Consider the following 17,718-nt stretch of genomic DNA (forward strand, 5'->3'; position numbering starts at 1 on the left):
TGATTTATTGCTTCTCTGGGAGATTCTGTTCTGTGGAGTTAGAATTATTAAAAAATAACAATAACAAAAACCAAGCAACCTTGTTTGCTGGAAATAAAAAGTGAAAAAAAAAAAAGAAACCTCATTTCTTTAGTTTATTAGTAAAGAACTGCAAAAAGGGCAAGGGGCAGATGAGTGCTATGCGAATAAAAGATTTTTAATTATACATCAATTCTATCATTCCCTCAACAATACATTTCATAATTTAAAAGATTTACAGTGAATATGTGGGTCATTAACTTGGAATATTCTAAAAACCACCCAATAGTAAAGATAATTACACAGCCAGTAATATTCCAGCTGAATGAAACGCTCTTAATGGAAACCAACACTTGTTATGTATTTAAATTAGTTTTAAAATTAAATTAGATTTCCAGCTAGCCAGAAAATCTTTTTAAAAAGTCAGTAATTCAAATGGAAACTTTATATTAATTTAAAAAGTAATACCATCAATTTGGATCTACTTCATCCTTATTGTTAACAAGCACTGAGGCAGAAAAATGAGTCATCAGCTAAAAGTCTGAATAATCCCAAAATGGGTGATTGAACTGTAAATAACTAAGATATATATTTTCTAAGCAAACCTAAACATGTATTTTATAAAGCATACATATTCCCCTTAGTTCAGTTTCTACTTCTGCACTGTCTTGTAAACAGAAAAGACTTACATTATGTGTAATATATCAAACCTTTACACTCTAAAGTATTGCATCTATATACAAAATGATACATTTATTATATATTATCTTACTAACTCATTAAAGCTGATGTCCCATAGTGCTTTATCAATATTTTCTATTTAGATTTAATTGCATTACTTGAAAGTAAGGAATCTACCCAGTTTCAAACAATTTTCTGTGTATACTTTTCAATGATTTTGATTGTCCTCCAATTTAGAAATCACTGACACTCTGTTGAATGATATTAAGTATGGATGACTTCTACAAGATGTCAACAACTTAAGAAACCTTTACTAGCACCAAAAACTTGGGATGAGTATCTGTGACGATACACACCCCAAACCTCCAAGGATTTCTCTAATATAGTGATGAAGAGTTAAAACAGGCAAGGGCAAACCTACCAGACTTATTAAACATGAAAGAACAATTTGACTTTCAGGGAGACACAACATCGAACTGAAAGCACAAAGAATGGAGTTAAGGTAGGCAGTTATGTGCAAGGCACACAATCTGGATCCCACATTTGGCAAATGAGGTATGTATCAAAGATTTAATTCATCAATTCATTACCTAGGACTTTACGCTACAGAGAAAATTGGACAAATATTCAAAGATGTATGTTTAATATAACCATATTTCATAAAATATTAATAATAATGAAATAGGAAATAACCTAAATGTTCTTTAATTAAAAACAGGTACAATATTTTACACAAATAATCGAATATTACATATATGTAAGTTTTCATTGACATAGAATGAGCTCCATAATATACTGCTGAGGGGAAAAAGCAGATTAAAAATAACATGAATATTATAGTTACAGGCATGGAGAGAGACAGCTGCAGAAATTATCACCAAAAGGAAATGGAGGTTTCCTCTGGGTGGTTGGGGAGGAAAGTAATTTTTACTTTCTTCCTTAGAATTACTAATATTGCTTAAATTTTCTAAATAAATATACATTATCTTTGTGATCAGAAAAAAATTCTCTTCATGTTGGAAAAACAAAGCACATTTATTTTTTAACACCATAATTCTTTTTGGGAGTAATTACTCTATGAAAATAATTAGAAAAATTCATGAAGCTATAGATTCAAAGATTTTATCACAGCAATGTTTATTATCATAAAATACTGGCAATAATCTAAATGATCAATAGTGTATTTGTTAAATAAGTTATAAAGTAACTATATAATGGCATACTACAAAGTCATTAATATTAAGATAAGGATACAGTCATCACTGTAAGTTCAGTGACCTTGGGAATGTTACATACCCTCTAGGTGTCAGTTTCCTCATCTGTAAAATGGGTATAAAAAGAGCCCTTACCTTACAGTGCTTTACCTAGCATATCAGCTTTATCTTATTGTGATACAAGATGAAAAATCTGATGTTTGTGAGCTGTCTTGATAACACAGGCCGCTGCTGCAAAAATTACCTTGCTATCTGCTTCTAAAAATTTCAAGATGAACATTCAATTTGGCCATCAATCAAGTTCAGAAAATGTGAATATAAGACCACAAGGGCAATAAATACCAAAGTTGAAAATAGGACATTTCTGCAACTATTAACCTAATTTCTAAAAATTCCTATACTGGCTGGGCTCGGTGGCACACACCTGTAGTCCCAGCCACCTGGGAGGCTGAGGCAGGAGGCTCGTTTAGGCCCAAGCACTGGAGGCCAGCCTGGGCAAGAGAGTGAGAACCTGTCTATTTTTAAAAACAATAAACTGCCTATATACAATCACAAAATAAGCTTGTTTATTCATCTATACTTGTGTAAAAAACAGTGCTAGAAGATAAAAACAGGGCTACCTAGACGCCTGTGGCACTGGGACAGTCCCTATTAAGAAGTTGCCCAGATTACGGTGACTGATAGAATTGGTATCCCTACTTAATTGAACAACAGAACAATTTACATATACATACTAGTTTGCTTCATCAGTTTTACTATCATTGTACATTTATTTTGTTGCTTTAAGTAACTGAAACCAACCTGCCATGGTCTTTCCCAGTCCAGCGGAATAGGAAGTGCTCCAAGCCATGCTCCTACAAAACTAGAAATTGTAGTCATCTGGAGACTATTCTCCCATATGGATGTGACTCTGTGAAGCACAAATTGGTACATCATTGATGGTACATACATTAGCTGCTGCAGAATCCAACAAGCACTAGCACACATTATCAGTATACATATATTTTCTGTAATTTAAAATGAAAATCTCAAACTGACATATAAATATTTACCATGAACTATTAATAGTTAATTGGTAAGAAGATATAAATGTTTTCCATCGGAAAGGTAATATACAGATGTAGTAGGAGTCAAACTATGCTAAAGAGCATTTGTAGAAACAGCTAAGTCCTCCACCCCATCAACTCCTGGTTCCTTTCCCCACAGGCAACTGCTATTACCAAATCATTACATTTTCTTCCAGAAATATTTTATACATGCACAAATACACACATAATTTTGTTTTGAAGGATATATGTATATTTGCATAAACATGTACATATGTATATTTCTTCAAAATAAAACTCAGATGCATCATGTTATAAACCGAATTTTGCTTGTTTTTCCTTGGTAACAGCTGTAATAGTATTCCATTGTATGGATGGTGCATCATTTATTCAACCAGTCTTTCTTTTTTTTTTGAGATGGAATCTCTGTTGCCCAGGCTGGAGTGTAATGGAGTGATCTCAGCTCACTGCAACCTCCACCTCCCGGGTTCAAGCAATTCTCCTGCCTCAGACTCCTGAGTAGCTGGGATTACAGGTGTGCACCACCACGCCCGGCTAATTTTTGTATTTTTGGTAGAGATGGGGATTCATTATGTTGGCCAGGCTGGTCTCGAACTCCTAACTTCGTGAGCCGCCCACAGCCTCCCAAAGTGTTGGGATTACATGCATGAGCCACTGCACCCAGCCTCAGCTAGTCTTTCTTACATCACATTTCATTTATATAAACCAATTCAATTTACTTGGCAAGAAACAGGCAGAGAACAAGAACAAAATATTCAAAAGATCTGGTGATTTTGCCTACCATTCCTATATACTAAGTGCACATCGGAGAGTGTAAAGGTGGAAAGACTTAATTCTGCCATTCTCTTAGTAGGTGTTAGTTTCAGCCTGGCCCTCATAGTGTGAACACTTCATTGTAGAACAGGAGTCTGGTTACAGTCAGGTAAAAGCCCACTGCAATGCAGTAAGTAGGGTCCAAATATTCAATTGTTTAAATTGCAAGGTGAAGCTACTGTGAAGTTAATGAAAAGTAGCCTCTTCTAGATAGTATGGGGGAAAACATTTGTTTTGTTAGATGATTTATTTAATTAGAAACAGGCCAATTATTACACGCAAAATGTACACTGAATTTTAAAAGTCGCTAATGATGACAAGTCAGTTCACAAACCAATCCCTCTATCATCCATCCATCTCATACTCCCCAACTACACAAGATAAGAACCTTAGCTTCTTTCCATTGAAGCAGGGCTAAGAACAGGCTGGAGCCAATCACATGTATCCAGATTTGTACTATTTTTAGGGCTTTATTGTTCTTTTTTATTTCATATAACACCTGTAAGTCAGCTTTTTCAACTAGCATTCAATAGAACAGAGATCTGTTCCAATGTTGGAAGGAAAAACTGGCCAAGTTCAATGTGAAGAGAACTGTACTGTTCAAGCAATTTAAAGGATTTTCAAAGGCAATTTTTGACTACATGTGGCTGACAATGTTGACTAAGCTCCAACTTAACACACACCTCCTCTATACTGTAATACATAAAGTGGAGACACAAGGTGTGGTAGAGGTTAAGAGCAGAGATTACTTTCTGTTGGGAAGAATTCACTTTTTCTATTTTATGGAACAGGAGGAAGTTAAGCTGGATTGGAAAGAATAGGTAGTGTTAGGTCTTAAACTGGAGGACTGGAGAAAGAGCTGCACTGCAGACAAAAGAACATAAATCAGATTGCTAAAGGCCAAGTGGAAGTACGAGAAATAAGGCTGGAAAAGTAGGGCAGAGTTAGGATTTTTTGTTTGTTTTTTGTTGTTTTTTGAGACGGAGTTTCGCTCTTGTTGCCCTGGCTGGAGTGCAATGGAGCGATCTCGGCTCACCGCAACCTCCACCTCCTGGGTTCAAGCCATTCTCCTGCCTCAGACTCCTGAGTAGCTGGGATTACAGGTGTGCACCACCACGCCTGGCTAATTTTTGCATTTTTAGTAGAGACAGGGTTTCATCCATGTTGTAGCATGTATCAATATTTCAGTCCTTTTTATGGCTCAATCATATTCCTTTCTATGGATATTCCACATTTTATCTATTCAACAGCTGATGGATATTTGGGTTGCTCCTGCTTTTTGGTTATTATGAATAATGTTGCTATGAACATTTATGCACAAGTTTCTGTGTGAGCATATGTTTTCATCTCTCTTGGGATTACACTTAGGAGTGGAATTGTTGGGTCACATGGAAACTCTAATCACTTGAGGAACTAACCACCAGACTCTTCCAAAGTGGCTGAACCATTTTATATTCCCACCAGCAGTGTTTGAGGATTCCAATTTTTGCACACCCTCCATCATGACACTTGTCATTATCTTTTTTTTATTACAGTCATCGTAATTGGTGTGAAATGGTATCATGGTGATAGATTTAGGGTTAGGATTTTAGAAAATTCTTAAATGTCAAACTAAGGAACCATGAAGGTTTTTAATCAAGACAACTATATGATCAGAGATATTTCAGTAAGATTTATGTGGCTGGGCGCAGTGGTTCCCGCCTGTAATCCCAGCACTTTGGGAGACCGAGGCAGGCGGATCACAAGGTCAGGAGTTCGAGACCAGCCTGGCCAACATGGTGAAACCCCATCTCTACTAAAAATGCAAAAAATTAGCTGGGCACGGTGGCAGGCGCCTGTAATCCCAGCTACTCGGGAGGCTGAGACCAGAGAATCGCTTGAACCTGGGAGGCGGAGGTTGCCATGAGCCAAGACCGCGCCATTATACTCCAGCCTGGTGACAGAGTGAGACCCTGTCTCAAAAAAAAAAAAAAAAAAAAAAAGATTTGTGTGTGTATCTTTCTAACCTCTAAGTTCCTTGGGCTAAGAGGCAAGATCCATGCCTTCACATTTTTCATGGTTCCAGCACGCTTGTGGCCATCTTATGTTTATTAAAATAAAAAGTATGATCATCCGAGAGGTTGCCCTCTATTTTGCTGTAGCCAAGTGTTTATGATCCTACATATAATAAATGTAGAAAAAAGGGAACCAAGACCTATTGTTAAAAATAGAAAAACTCTGTGCCCCATCTTTTTAAAGTAAAAATTTTATATTTATCAAAATAATATATGTGACATCTTTAAAGTAAAGGAGTACAATTAAACTAATACTAAAACAGTAGTCTCCTCTTCCATCCCTCCCGACTCCTGATGTCTGCTCCACAGCAGATATTTTCCTTTTTTTTTTTTTTTTGAGACAGAGTTTCACTCTTGTTTCCCAGGCTGGAGTGCAATGGCGCAATCTCAGCCCACGGCAACCTCGGCCTCCCAGGTTCAAGCAATTCTCCTGCCTCAGCCTCCTGAGTAGCTGGGATTACAGGCATGCACCACCACGCCTGGCTAATTTTGTATTTTTAGTAGAGACAGGGTTTCTCCATGTCGAGGCTGGTCTCAAACTCCTGACCTCAGGTGATCCGCTTGCCTCAGCCTCCCAAAGTGCTGAGATTACAGGTGTGAGCCACTGTGCCCGGCCTCAAGGCAGATTTTTTCAACCTTTTTGCTGTTTCTTCTATTTACCTCAAATGAAAAAAAACAAAAACAAACAAATAAAAAAAACCACACACACACTAAGTATAGATTTTTCAAGATTAACTTACTTTCAGCCTTCTTCTATGGGAGAAGAGGATTTAGCACCTTTTACCTACAAGCTGCCTACCTCCACATACACATTTCTCCCTGACTCATGTCCCTTCTACAATGGTAACATCTCCTCCTTTCAACCGAATCAACAGGAATGTTCTACACTATGATGATTATAAAACTGCTAATCACAGTGAACCACAGTAAACCACAATCATACATTTCTTTTCTCATAGTAAATATAATCTTTAATTGTCCATGGATGTTAAGAACTGCCTCTTTTTCACCCCTCAGTTTGCTCATGTACCTGTCATTAAATAATCTTCAAATACTCCAAAGAAGCTAAGTAGCACCTCCAAATGCTTGATCTCTTCTCCCTGCTCCTTCCATCTTTTTGGAGCCACCTAGGACTGCTGCACAACTGCTGTGTTTGCGAATTCCCTTTGCCTCTCTTAGTTCTTTTGGATCTGCTCTTTCCTAAATTCCAAGACTTTCTCCATCTATGGTCCTTTTTCTTTTCTTTTCTTTTTAAACACCTCCTTCAATAGATTCCTGAGAAGTGAATTTTCTTTTTCAGCACCTCCTTCCATAGATTCCTGAGAAAGGGTACATGGAAAATAGATTCTTAGAGATGTCTGAAGTCTGAAAATGAATTTACTATAATTTTTGGGAATCATTCTGCCTCGGGATTTGTAGGGGGAGGGTTGTTATTTTTTGGTTTGTTTTTTGAGATTGAGTCTCACTCTGTTGTCTAGGCTGGAGTGCAGTGGTGCGATCTTGGCTTACTGCAACATCCGCCTCCTGGGCTCAAGTGATTCTCCTGCCTCAGCCTGCAGAGTAGCTGGGATTACAGGCGCCCACCACCATGCCCAGCTAATTTTTGTATTTTTAGTAGAGACAGGGTTTCACCTTGTTGGCCAGGCTGGTCTCGAACTCCTGACCTCAACTGATCCGCCCACCTCGGCCTCCCAAAGTACTGGAATTATAGGCGTGAGCCACAGCGCCTGGCCCTGCCTCAGAATTTGAAAGGCATTGCTCCACTGTTTTCTGATTCCCACTTGAGTTGTTCAGTGCCATTCTGATTTCCCATCCTCTGTAGGTATCATGTTTCTCTCATTCTCTAGAAACTTTTATAATAATCAATCTCTTTATTCCTGGTTATCAAAAATTTCCCGAAAATGTGTTTTAAAGTGTTTTTTCATCTACTGTGCTGAAAATATATGGGCCTTCTTAATCTAAAAGCTCAGGTCTTCTGGTTCTTAAAATTGTCTTCTATTTAAATACCTTGTTTATCAGATCTCTTAAGAATTTTTTCCTTACTCTTTTGCTAGGAATATTATTATTTTGAACTAAGTTCTGCTTTTCTTATCTTTTAACTCATTCTGCAATCTTTGCCTTTTTGTTTGACTTGGGAATCTTTTCAACTTTTATCTCTACTTCCGCTGAGTTTAATAGTGTGTTTATTTCCCAAAACTTTTCTTGTTCTCTGAATATTGACTGCCTCCTGTTCACCTTTTATGGTAAAGTTAAAAAAAAAGCAAATTTTTAAGATATCTTCTGTCTTTGTATATTGCCTCTATTTCCCCTGAGTTTTTTTTTTTGTTGTTTTCATTTCTGGATTTTATGTGAGGATTCCTCAAATATCTGGTGATTTTTTACTTGTCATTCTACTTAAAACATGATGTATGAAATGTCCAGACTAGGCAAATCTACAGAGATAGGAAATATATTAGTGTAAACTTGTCTAACCCATGGCCCATGGGCCACATGGCAGCCCAGGACAGCTTTGAATGTGGCCCAACATGAATTCATAAACCTTCTTAAAACATTATGAGATTTTTAAAAATTATTTATTTATTTATTTATTTTTTACCTCATCAGTTATATCGTGAGTGTTAATATTGCATGTGTGGCTCAAGACAATTCTCATCCTTCCAATGTGGCCCAGAGAAGCCAAAAGACTGGACACTCCTGTAGTGGTTGCCTGGGCCATGGAGAGATGAGTGGGAATAGGGGAAGACTGCTAATAGTAATAGTTTCTTTTTGATGTGGTGAAATGTCCCAAAATTAGATAGTGGCAATGGCTGTACAACTATGCCTATACGAAAAACCACTGAATTATACACTTTATGAGTGAATTCTATGGTATGCAGTTATATTTCAATAACACTATTTTTAAACAACAGCAACAACAAAGTGAAACATTGAATAGTTGACTGGATGTTTACAATGCGTAAGTAAGATAATTCAAGCAGGGGGATGCACAGAACTAGGGACTGGGTAGGAACCCTGACTTTCCCTTAGAGAATCCCAAAATGTCAGTATCTGTAAGTTTTTCTTTTGTACCATTTTCCCTCGAAAGAAATATTTCAATATTCTGCCTAGATGGTATAAGCCTAGCTCCCAGTACTTTGGGCCAACCAGGGGAAAGGGGTTAGCTATAAGGTGGGGACTCATGGTTTGAGATGTAGGATTTCATTTAAAACTTATTCCTTGAAGAGGTTGTACTAAACAGGTTCAGTATCTGGGGACAGTCAGAATAGTTGGGGATATGAGGGGTACAATTATATTTTCTTCACTGCTCCTCCCTGCACTGTTCAACTTCCATTGCTTGTATTAGTTTTTATTTATATTGTTCTGCAACTCTAATTCAGTTATTTTCTTGATATAGTGAGTCCCTTTAATGTACAAATTGGAGAATCCCCTCATTTGTGGAAACTGTCTTCTATCATATCTTTGAATCATTTTTTATTGGGTAATTTAGAGACACTAACTAGTCTTATGTTTGCATATCTTTTGTTTCTCCTCTATATTTATCACATCTTCTCTAAATGCTTTATTCTTCCCAACCCCCTCCTTACCCCTCATTCATTTTGATTAGCTCAAACCTTTCTTCCATGCTAAAACCTGACTTTCTAATTTGTCTGTTTCTTGATATTTCTAACTTATGACCTATAATAGTGACCTTTGCATTCTCAATTTATTTCACTAATTCTGCAATCTTCTTCTCCACGTCATTTTGTTTCATGATCTCCTCTTTGCTCTTAATTTATTCAATTCATATCCTTAGTACTATTTTTCACGATAAACTGCATGGAGGCTTGTTTGTTTTTGCTTCTAGGGTAGCATTTTCTTTCAGGCCAGATTCTTCATCTTCTGCATGCCCTTTTTCCTTCTTCTATAGTGCATTTTTAGGGTTGTCATGCCGTTTCTTTTCTCTTGCTCACACTTCACATGGGCACACTTCCTATCTTAACTAGCCCCAATTTTCCCTGTGTTGAAGCTGCCTTTTGAAGACTGGATGTTATTTTCTACTGAGTTTTCTGTAACATGAGTCAGGAAAGAGAATGGAGGCAGGGAGGCTGGGTAAGATAAATGTTCTCTCTGTGATTCAGTTAGTAATATTCCACTGAAATTTAGTAAATGGTGGTTCTATAAATCAGACTTAAAAATTCATGGCCAAGGCTTAAGCCTCCTCTTAGAAATCAGATGAAGCTACTATAGTGCACAGTCTGCCCCCTTGGCAGACCCCTGTAGGTAGCAGCCCTGGTAGATTGATAAGAGGTAAAGAGCCCTGATGGGGAGTCAGGGAAACCCACACTCTATTGGTAGGAATATGTATGCGGGTATACACATATTCTTCAAATTAGAACTTTAGTTTGACAGTGTCTATCAACTTCCTTTGATCTAGGAAAGTTACTCCAGTAATCTAGTCTACAAAAACCTTTGCACAAGAATACAAAGTTATATGGTACAAAGATATACCTAACAGCATTATTTATAATCATGAAAATTTGATAATAAACCTTAATAGGAAATTAGTTAAATAAATCATGGTACATGGAATACTTGTAATGATGATTAATTGCTCAACATTCATCTCAACCCTGATGATTAGACTAATTAATTAAATACTGATAATCCCATTCTGTTTCCCAATGATTAGGAAAACTCAAGGAAGAGAAGCTGCTGCCATCCCACTACCAGCCTGAGGATAATAACAAGGAGAATCAGTAAGAAGCACAGCCATACCATAACTATCTGTATCTAGAACCATCCAATCTCCATTATGTGACATAATAAATTTCCTTATTATTCAAACCAATATAAGCTTAAGTTTTATGTTACTTACAGAGATATACTAGCTAAGAATACTATGCAAGAAGAGGTAGATTACACACATACACAGATAAGGATGTTCATAATACACTAGTGGGAAAAAAGTTATAAAGCCATGACTAGTTTAACTATTTTTAAATTTTATATATATAATACAAAATTCAAAGAACATATAAAATCTGCCAGCAGCTGTTCATTGCTTCTATGATAGCATTACTAGGATCTTTAACTTTCTATATTTTTCTATTTGAATTTTTACTACAAACATATATATACATTATTTTGTAATAAATAAGATAAAAAGAATAAAATAGGTAAATTCCTTTCTATTAACTAATTTCTAGCATCACTGACATTGATGTACTCTCATTTTATAAGTTTCCATAATAAAGCTATTTGAATTCTACGGTTTTTGGCTAGCTTTTTCAAAGTTAAGGAATATATGCACAGTCAATAGGGCTCAGAATAAATAAATAGCCCCCCTGTGAATGAACTTAAAAAGTGACTAAAGCAATGTTACAGACCAATCTTCATGACACTGTGCTCCAAGTACTTGTCCAAAATATTTGACTCCACTGGAATTCATTACATCAAATACTAATTGAAGTAAACAGGCCATTTTGAGTGCCTAGTACATGCCAGACACTGTATCAGGCACCTGAGGGTAGTTCATAGTAAACACTCATGGTTTAAATATGCTGTCATCAGAATAGTGTTTGTTTAAATAGATTTAATTTTTTGAACTGCTAGTCTCTTCAACTAAAAAAGAGACACTATACAACTCCTCCTAGTGGCTAAAGGTATTTTATAAAATTCTAATATAAATGTTTTCCTTTCCCACTGAATATTAAAACAAATGCCTCTTTGCCACTAAACTTTTTTGCCCACATTTATACTAAATTACCTAATTTTTATATGAATAAATCTTTGGTCACTCACTATATTTTCACTCTTAGGGTCCACAGTGGTTGCTTCAATATAAAATCTATTTCAGTACAAAGATGACAAAAAGAGGCCTGTTGTCTTTGTCTACACAAACAGGTGTTATTGAATGTTTTCAGCTTGGCAAGATCACCACTCTTGGCAAGATTTTTGTTTAGTACTATTCAGGAATCTATTTAGTTCACCAAAAGTGATCAGATTCTAACTTAAACATTCAAATAACAGCATAAAAGAACTGATAAGTCAAAAAGCAAGTTTCAATGAACTATACAGGTGTGTAGTAGTCAGATTATTACTTTCCTTTATAAGAAAGTCTGCAAATGAAAAACAATAATTTTAATGCCAATGCAATAACTGAATTAAATTGGTACAAACTGAGTATATTATTTAATAAGTATACCAATAAGAAGTTGGCAAAACATTTTAAGAAACCAAATGACTTTTCTACTTCCAAGTTTCTTTATAATACCATTCTTTTGTTTTGTTTTCCCGGAGTAACTTAATATTTACTGTAAGGAGACATCCTGTTAAAATAGTGTCTTTTAGTTATGTATAAAATCCCAATAATATCAGAATTGATCCTTAACTCGTAGGATGTAGTTCCTACACAGTTCACAAGCTCAAAGCTTTGGTGTTTCTCTGTCTTCACATGATTATCATCTGTTCAACATAAGTTTTCTATAAACATGCAAATAAATATATTAAAAACTAGTATATAAAGTTATTTCACTTAAAAATATTATAAAACATTTATACTGATTCAACACTAATTGAGATGTCATGCCAACTCAAAATTAGCCTATTCACACTGAACATCTGAATTATTCATATTTCAGTAATACTAAAAGGGCTGTCTTTAAGTTAAAAAAACACACACAAAACTCTACTGTTTTACATATTAAAACACAGGATGAATGATAAAAATATTTAAAGCTCTAAAATCTTCACTTGATACTTCAAGGTATTTTAAATACTTTTTATTAATTAGAACTACAGCATAAGAACTTCAAACTGAAATTTTAATTTCTGCTCTAAATTATTATTAAGTAGGAAAAAGCATGTATTAGTCATGTATTTTGTACAACCTTCTTAAATAATTAAATAGAGTTCTTTGAAATTAAGTTGTGACTCAGGAAGTCCTAGCTAGAGCAATCAGATGAGAGAAAAAAATAAAAGGCATCCAAATTGGAAAGGAAGAAGTCAAATTATCCTTGTTTGCAGATGATATAATCATATATTTGGAAAAACCTAAAAACTACCAAGAACTATTAGAACTGATAAACAAATTGAGTAAAGTTGCAGGATACAAAGCCAACATACAAAAATCAGTAGCATTTCTGTATGCCAACAACAAATAATCTGAAAAAGAAATTTAAAAGTAGTCCCATTTACAACAGCTACAAATAAAATTAAATATCTATGAATTAACTTCACCAAAGTGAAAGATATCTATAATGAAAACTATAAAACACTGATGAAAGAAATTGAAGAGGACACAAAAAAATAGAAAGATATTTTGTGTTCATGAATTGGAAGAATCAATATTGTTAAAATGTCCATACTACCCAAGGCAATCCACAGATTGCAATCCCTATCAAAATACCAATAATAATCTTCACATAAATAGAAGAAACAATCCTAAAATTTATATGGAACCACAAAGACCCAGAGTAGCCAAAGCTATCCTGAGCAAAAAGAACAAAACTACAGGAATCACACTACTTGACTCAAATTATACTACAGAGCTATTGTAACCAAAACAGCATGGTACTGGCATAAAAACAGACACATAGACCAATAGAACAAATAGAGAACCCAGAAGTAAATCCATATATCTACAGTGAGCTCATTTCATCAGAGATGCCAAGAACATACAATGGGGAAAAAGCAGTCTCTTCCATAAGTGGTGGCAGAAAAACTGGATATCCATATGCAGAAGAATGAAACTAAACCCCTAACTCTTGCCATATACAAAAATCAAACCAAGATGGATTAAAGACTTAAATTTAAGACCACAAACTATGAAACTACTAAAAGAAAACACTGGGGAAACTTTCCAGGACACTGGATTGGGCTAAGATTTCTTGAATAACACCCCACAAACACAGGCAACCAAAGCAAAAATGGACAAATGGGATCACATCAAGTTAAAAAGCTTCTGCACAGCAAGAGAAACAATCAAGAAAGTGAAGAGACAACCCACAAAATGGAAGAAAATATTTCCAATCTATCTATCTAATAAAGGGTTAATAACCAGACTATATAGGGAGCTCAAACAACTCTACAGGGGGAAAAAAACCCTAATAATCCAATTAAAAAGATGGGCAAAATATCTGAATAGACATTTCTCAAAAAAAGACATACAAGTGGTAAACAGGTATATGAAAAGGTGTTCAATCTCACTGGTCATCAGAGAAATGCAAATCAATACCACAATGAGATATCATCTCACCCCAGTTAAAATGGCTTTTATCCAAAAGGCAGGCAATAACAAATGCTGTCGAGGATGTGGAGAAAGGGAACTCTCATATACTGTTGGTGGGAATGTAAATTAGTACAACCATTATGGAGATCAGTTCTCAAAAAAACAAAAACAGATCAACAGATCTACCATATGATCCAGCAATCACATTGATCACATTGCTAGATATATACCCAAAAGAAAGGAAATCAGTATATTGAAGAGATAGCTGGACTCCCATGTTTATCACATCACTAATCACAATAGCCAAGATTTGGAAGCAACTTAAGTGTCCATCAACAGACTAAGGGATTTTTAAAAATGTGGTACATACACGCAGTACTACTTGGCTATTAAAAATAATGAGATCCTGCCATTTGCAACAATGTGGACAGAACTGGAGGTCATTATGTTAAATTAAATAAGCCAGGCACAGAAAGGCAAACTTTGCATGTTCTCACTTATTTGTGGCAGCTAAAAATTAAAACAATTGAACTCATGGAGATACAGAGTAGAAGAATGGTTGTTACCACAAGCTGGGAAGGGTCGTAGTGGGGATGGAGGGTGCAGAGAATGTGATTAATGGGCACAAAAAAAGTTAGAATGAATAAGATCTAGTATTTGATAGCAAAACAGGGTGACTATAGTCAATAATAATTTAACCGTACATTTAAAAATAAGTAAGAGTATAATTGGATTGCTTGTACAACCATACATACAGAAGATAATGCTTGATGTGAATACCCTGATGTGATTATTATGCATTGTGTCTGTATCAAAATATCTCATGTACTCCAGAAATGTATATATCTACTATGTACACACAAAAAATAAAAATTAAAAAATAAAGTTGTGATTCAATATAAATAATGCTAACTATATATTGGAGCAATTTCAGTATAACTAGTAATTTTTTGTGAATATTTCATATTATCACTGCAAAACGTTTTCATCAGATCTTTAAATTTTTAAATATTTTTGCTTAAAAGTGAACATTTAAGAAGGCAACCTCTAATGTTCAACAAGTCAATCTATCCAATTATTTCCTAGCTTATTCAAAATTTGACATCCTTTCTACAGTAAAATTTGGAAGTATAATAAAAGTATTAAGAAGAAAGTAAACTAACTCTAGTGTATGGTGGAAACATAAAGACTTAGATTCTTCTCTTATGTCAAAGTTCAAATTAACTTCACATTATATTAAATGAGAAACCAGCCCTCCTCCATAGTTATCTATGCACTGCACTCCTTGGTCTGTCACCTAAACGAGGAAGAAATACTGAGACAAACTGCAGTAAGGATTGAAAATATGACATATAAAATGTTCCCTGACATTTTTTAATCCACTCAACAAACATTTCTTGAGCACCTACTATTTGATTTCATTCATTTCACTCAGTTCTGACACAGCCCTGCGAAGTATATATTAGTTTTATTCTAATCATATTACATATAAGGATATGTGAAGTTAAGTAGCTTATCTAAGATCACTTGGCTGCTAAGTAGTAAAAGCAGGGCAAGAACCTGTTTTCTGATACTCAATTACTGGAGTCATCTAACTTCTATACTATCTAATGATCTAGATTCCAATCCCAGCTCTACTACTTCCTGGCAACAGAACTTGGGCAAATCACTTAACCTGTCAGCTTTCTAGGTTCTTCATCTAGAAAATGGTGAAAGTGAGTATCTCACTAGATTGCTCTGAGAAATGCTATAACAAAAATGCTTTAAAAGTTATTAAAATACTTTTGCATTACTATTCCATGTCATGTGCTATGTGATATTATATTAAATGTTTTATATTACGAATTGATAATTTTTAGCCATAGTCCTCTGGCAACTAGGCTGTTCTCCAGTACGTTGGAGATTTTAGAAGGACAACTTTTGCATTCTACTGAAGTTTAGGCGACATCAGAGAAATCTAGCAACTTCCTGATATAAGCCTACTTTCCATAAGCAAGAAGTTAAGTACTGGCAAAATCTAACTCATTATAACTTTTATTTTGACTAGGAGTACATTAATGTGGTTCAAATTTCAAAAGATAGCAAAGGATATTCAGTGGAAAGTCTCCTTACTTTGTCCTCTAGTTTCTCAGATCCCCTCGCAAGAGACAACCAGTTTTATCAGTTTCTCATGTGTCCTTCCAGAAATATACGTGTATCTATGCCCTCTGACAACTTTTGACATAAATGGTAGCATCCTGTACACATTTTTTCACCTTGCTTTTTTCCACTAATATATCAGTAAATAAAGAGTTTTGTTTTGGTTTCTTTTTCTGTTTTTATGTGTTCAGCTTTTACAAATGCATAGTACTTCACAGGGTGGGTTATATTTATCCTAACCCTATCCCTTACTAAAGGATATTTAGGTAATTTTCAACGCTAAAATGAGTAATCTTATATATTTAACATTTTGTAAGTGTGCAAGTATATCTACTGGATAAAGTCCAAAAAGTAGAATTGCTGGGTCGAAGAAGTGTACTTGTAATTTTTACAGATACTACCAAATTGCGCTTTATAGAGTTTGAACACTGGAGCTTGCTTCTCAAACCCTTAACACTACCATGTGACCCAGCAATCCCACTCCTAGGCATACCCAAGAGAAATAAACACATATGTCCATAAAAAAACCTATACACAAATGTTTGATGCAGCTTATTCACAACAGTCAAAATGTGGAAAGAACCTAGATGTCCATCAACTGATAAATGGGTAAACAAAATTTGATATATATCCATACAATGGAGTATTATTCAGCCACAAAAAGGAACGAAGTACTGAAGCATGCTACAACATAGATAACCCTTGAAAACATTATGCTAAGTAAAAGAAGGCAGTCACAAAAGATCACATCTTATAAGACCCAATTTATAACAAATTTCCAGGATAGGCAAATCTATAGAGATAGTAAGTAGATTAGTGGTTGCAAAAAACCACTCAATTGTATATTTTAAATAGGTGATGTGTACGGTATGTGAATTGTATCTCAACACTGTTTTAAAAAATACCCACCTCCCAGCTACCTCAGTTTACTACGTGTCATGAGCCACACACACCCACATCTGGTGTTAATTTTCCCTCAGATTTCCAACAACCATCTCACCACTTCGCAATAACTCACAATAGGCAACCCTTCTCGCGTCTATTTCCAGAAGCAAACCTTTGCCAAGGAAACCTTTTCCAAGGAAAAGTGCCATGTTTATTGCAATATTTGGGTACAGGCACACCTTGTAGATACTGCAGATTTGGTTCCAGACCACCAGAATAAAGCAAATTATACAATAAAGTGAGTCATATGAATTTTCTGGTTTCCCAGTGTATATAAAAGTTATATTTCTACTATATCATAGTCTATTAAGTGGGCAATAGCATTATGTTTTTTAAATGCACGTAATTTAAAAATACTTTATTACTAAAAAATGTTAATAATTATCTGAGCCTTCAGCAAGTTATAATCTTTTTGCTGGTGGAAGGTGTGGTCTTCATGTTGATGGCTGCTGACTGATGAGGGTGATGGTTGGGGAGGCTGTGGAGATTTCTTTTTTTTTTAAGATCGAGTCTTGCTCTACTGCCCAGGCAGGAGTGCAGTGGCGCAATCTCAGCTCACTGCAACCTCTGCCTCCTGG

General features: G+C 35.3%; 1 protein-coding gene across 4 annotated transcripts in view; it reads right to left on the reverse strand.

Annotated features, from left to right (window-relative positions):
* The window catches only part of PIGF (phosphatidylinositol glycan anchor biosynthesis class F), a 36,272-nt gene that overhangs the window by 9,140 nt on the left and 9,414 nt on the right, over nucleotides 1-17,718 (reverse strand). For all 4 annotated transcript variants that reach the window (XM_023223828.2, XM_023223827.3, XM_023223826.2 and 1 more), the window contains exon 5: nucleotides 2,715-2,823. In XM_023223828.2, the coding sequence (XP_023079596.1) occupies nucleotides 2,715-2,823 (109 nt within the window). The remainder of the gene's footprint in view (nucleotides 1-2,714; nucleotides 2,824-17,718) is intronic.

Source organism: Piliocolobus tephrosceles, chromosome 15 (assembly GCF_002776525.5).
Source record: "Piliocolobus tephrosceles isolate RC106 chromosome 15, ASM277652v3, whole genome shotgun sequence".
NCBI lineage: Eukaryota > Metazoa > Chordata > Mammalia > Primates > Cercopithecidae > Piliocolobus > Piliocolobus tephrosceles.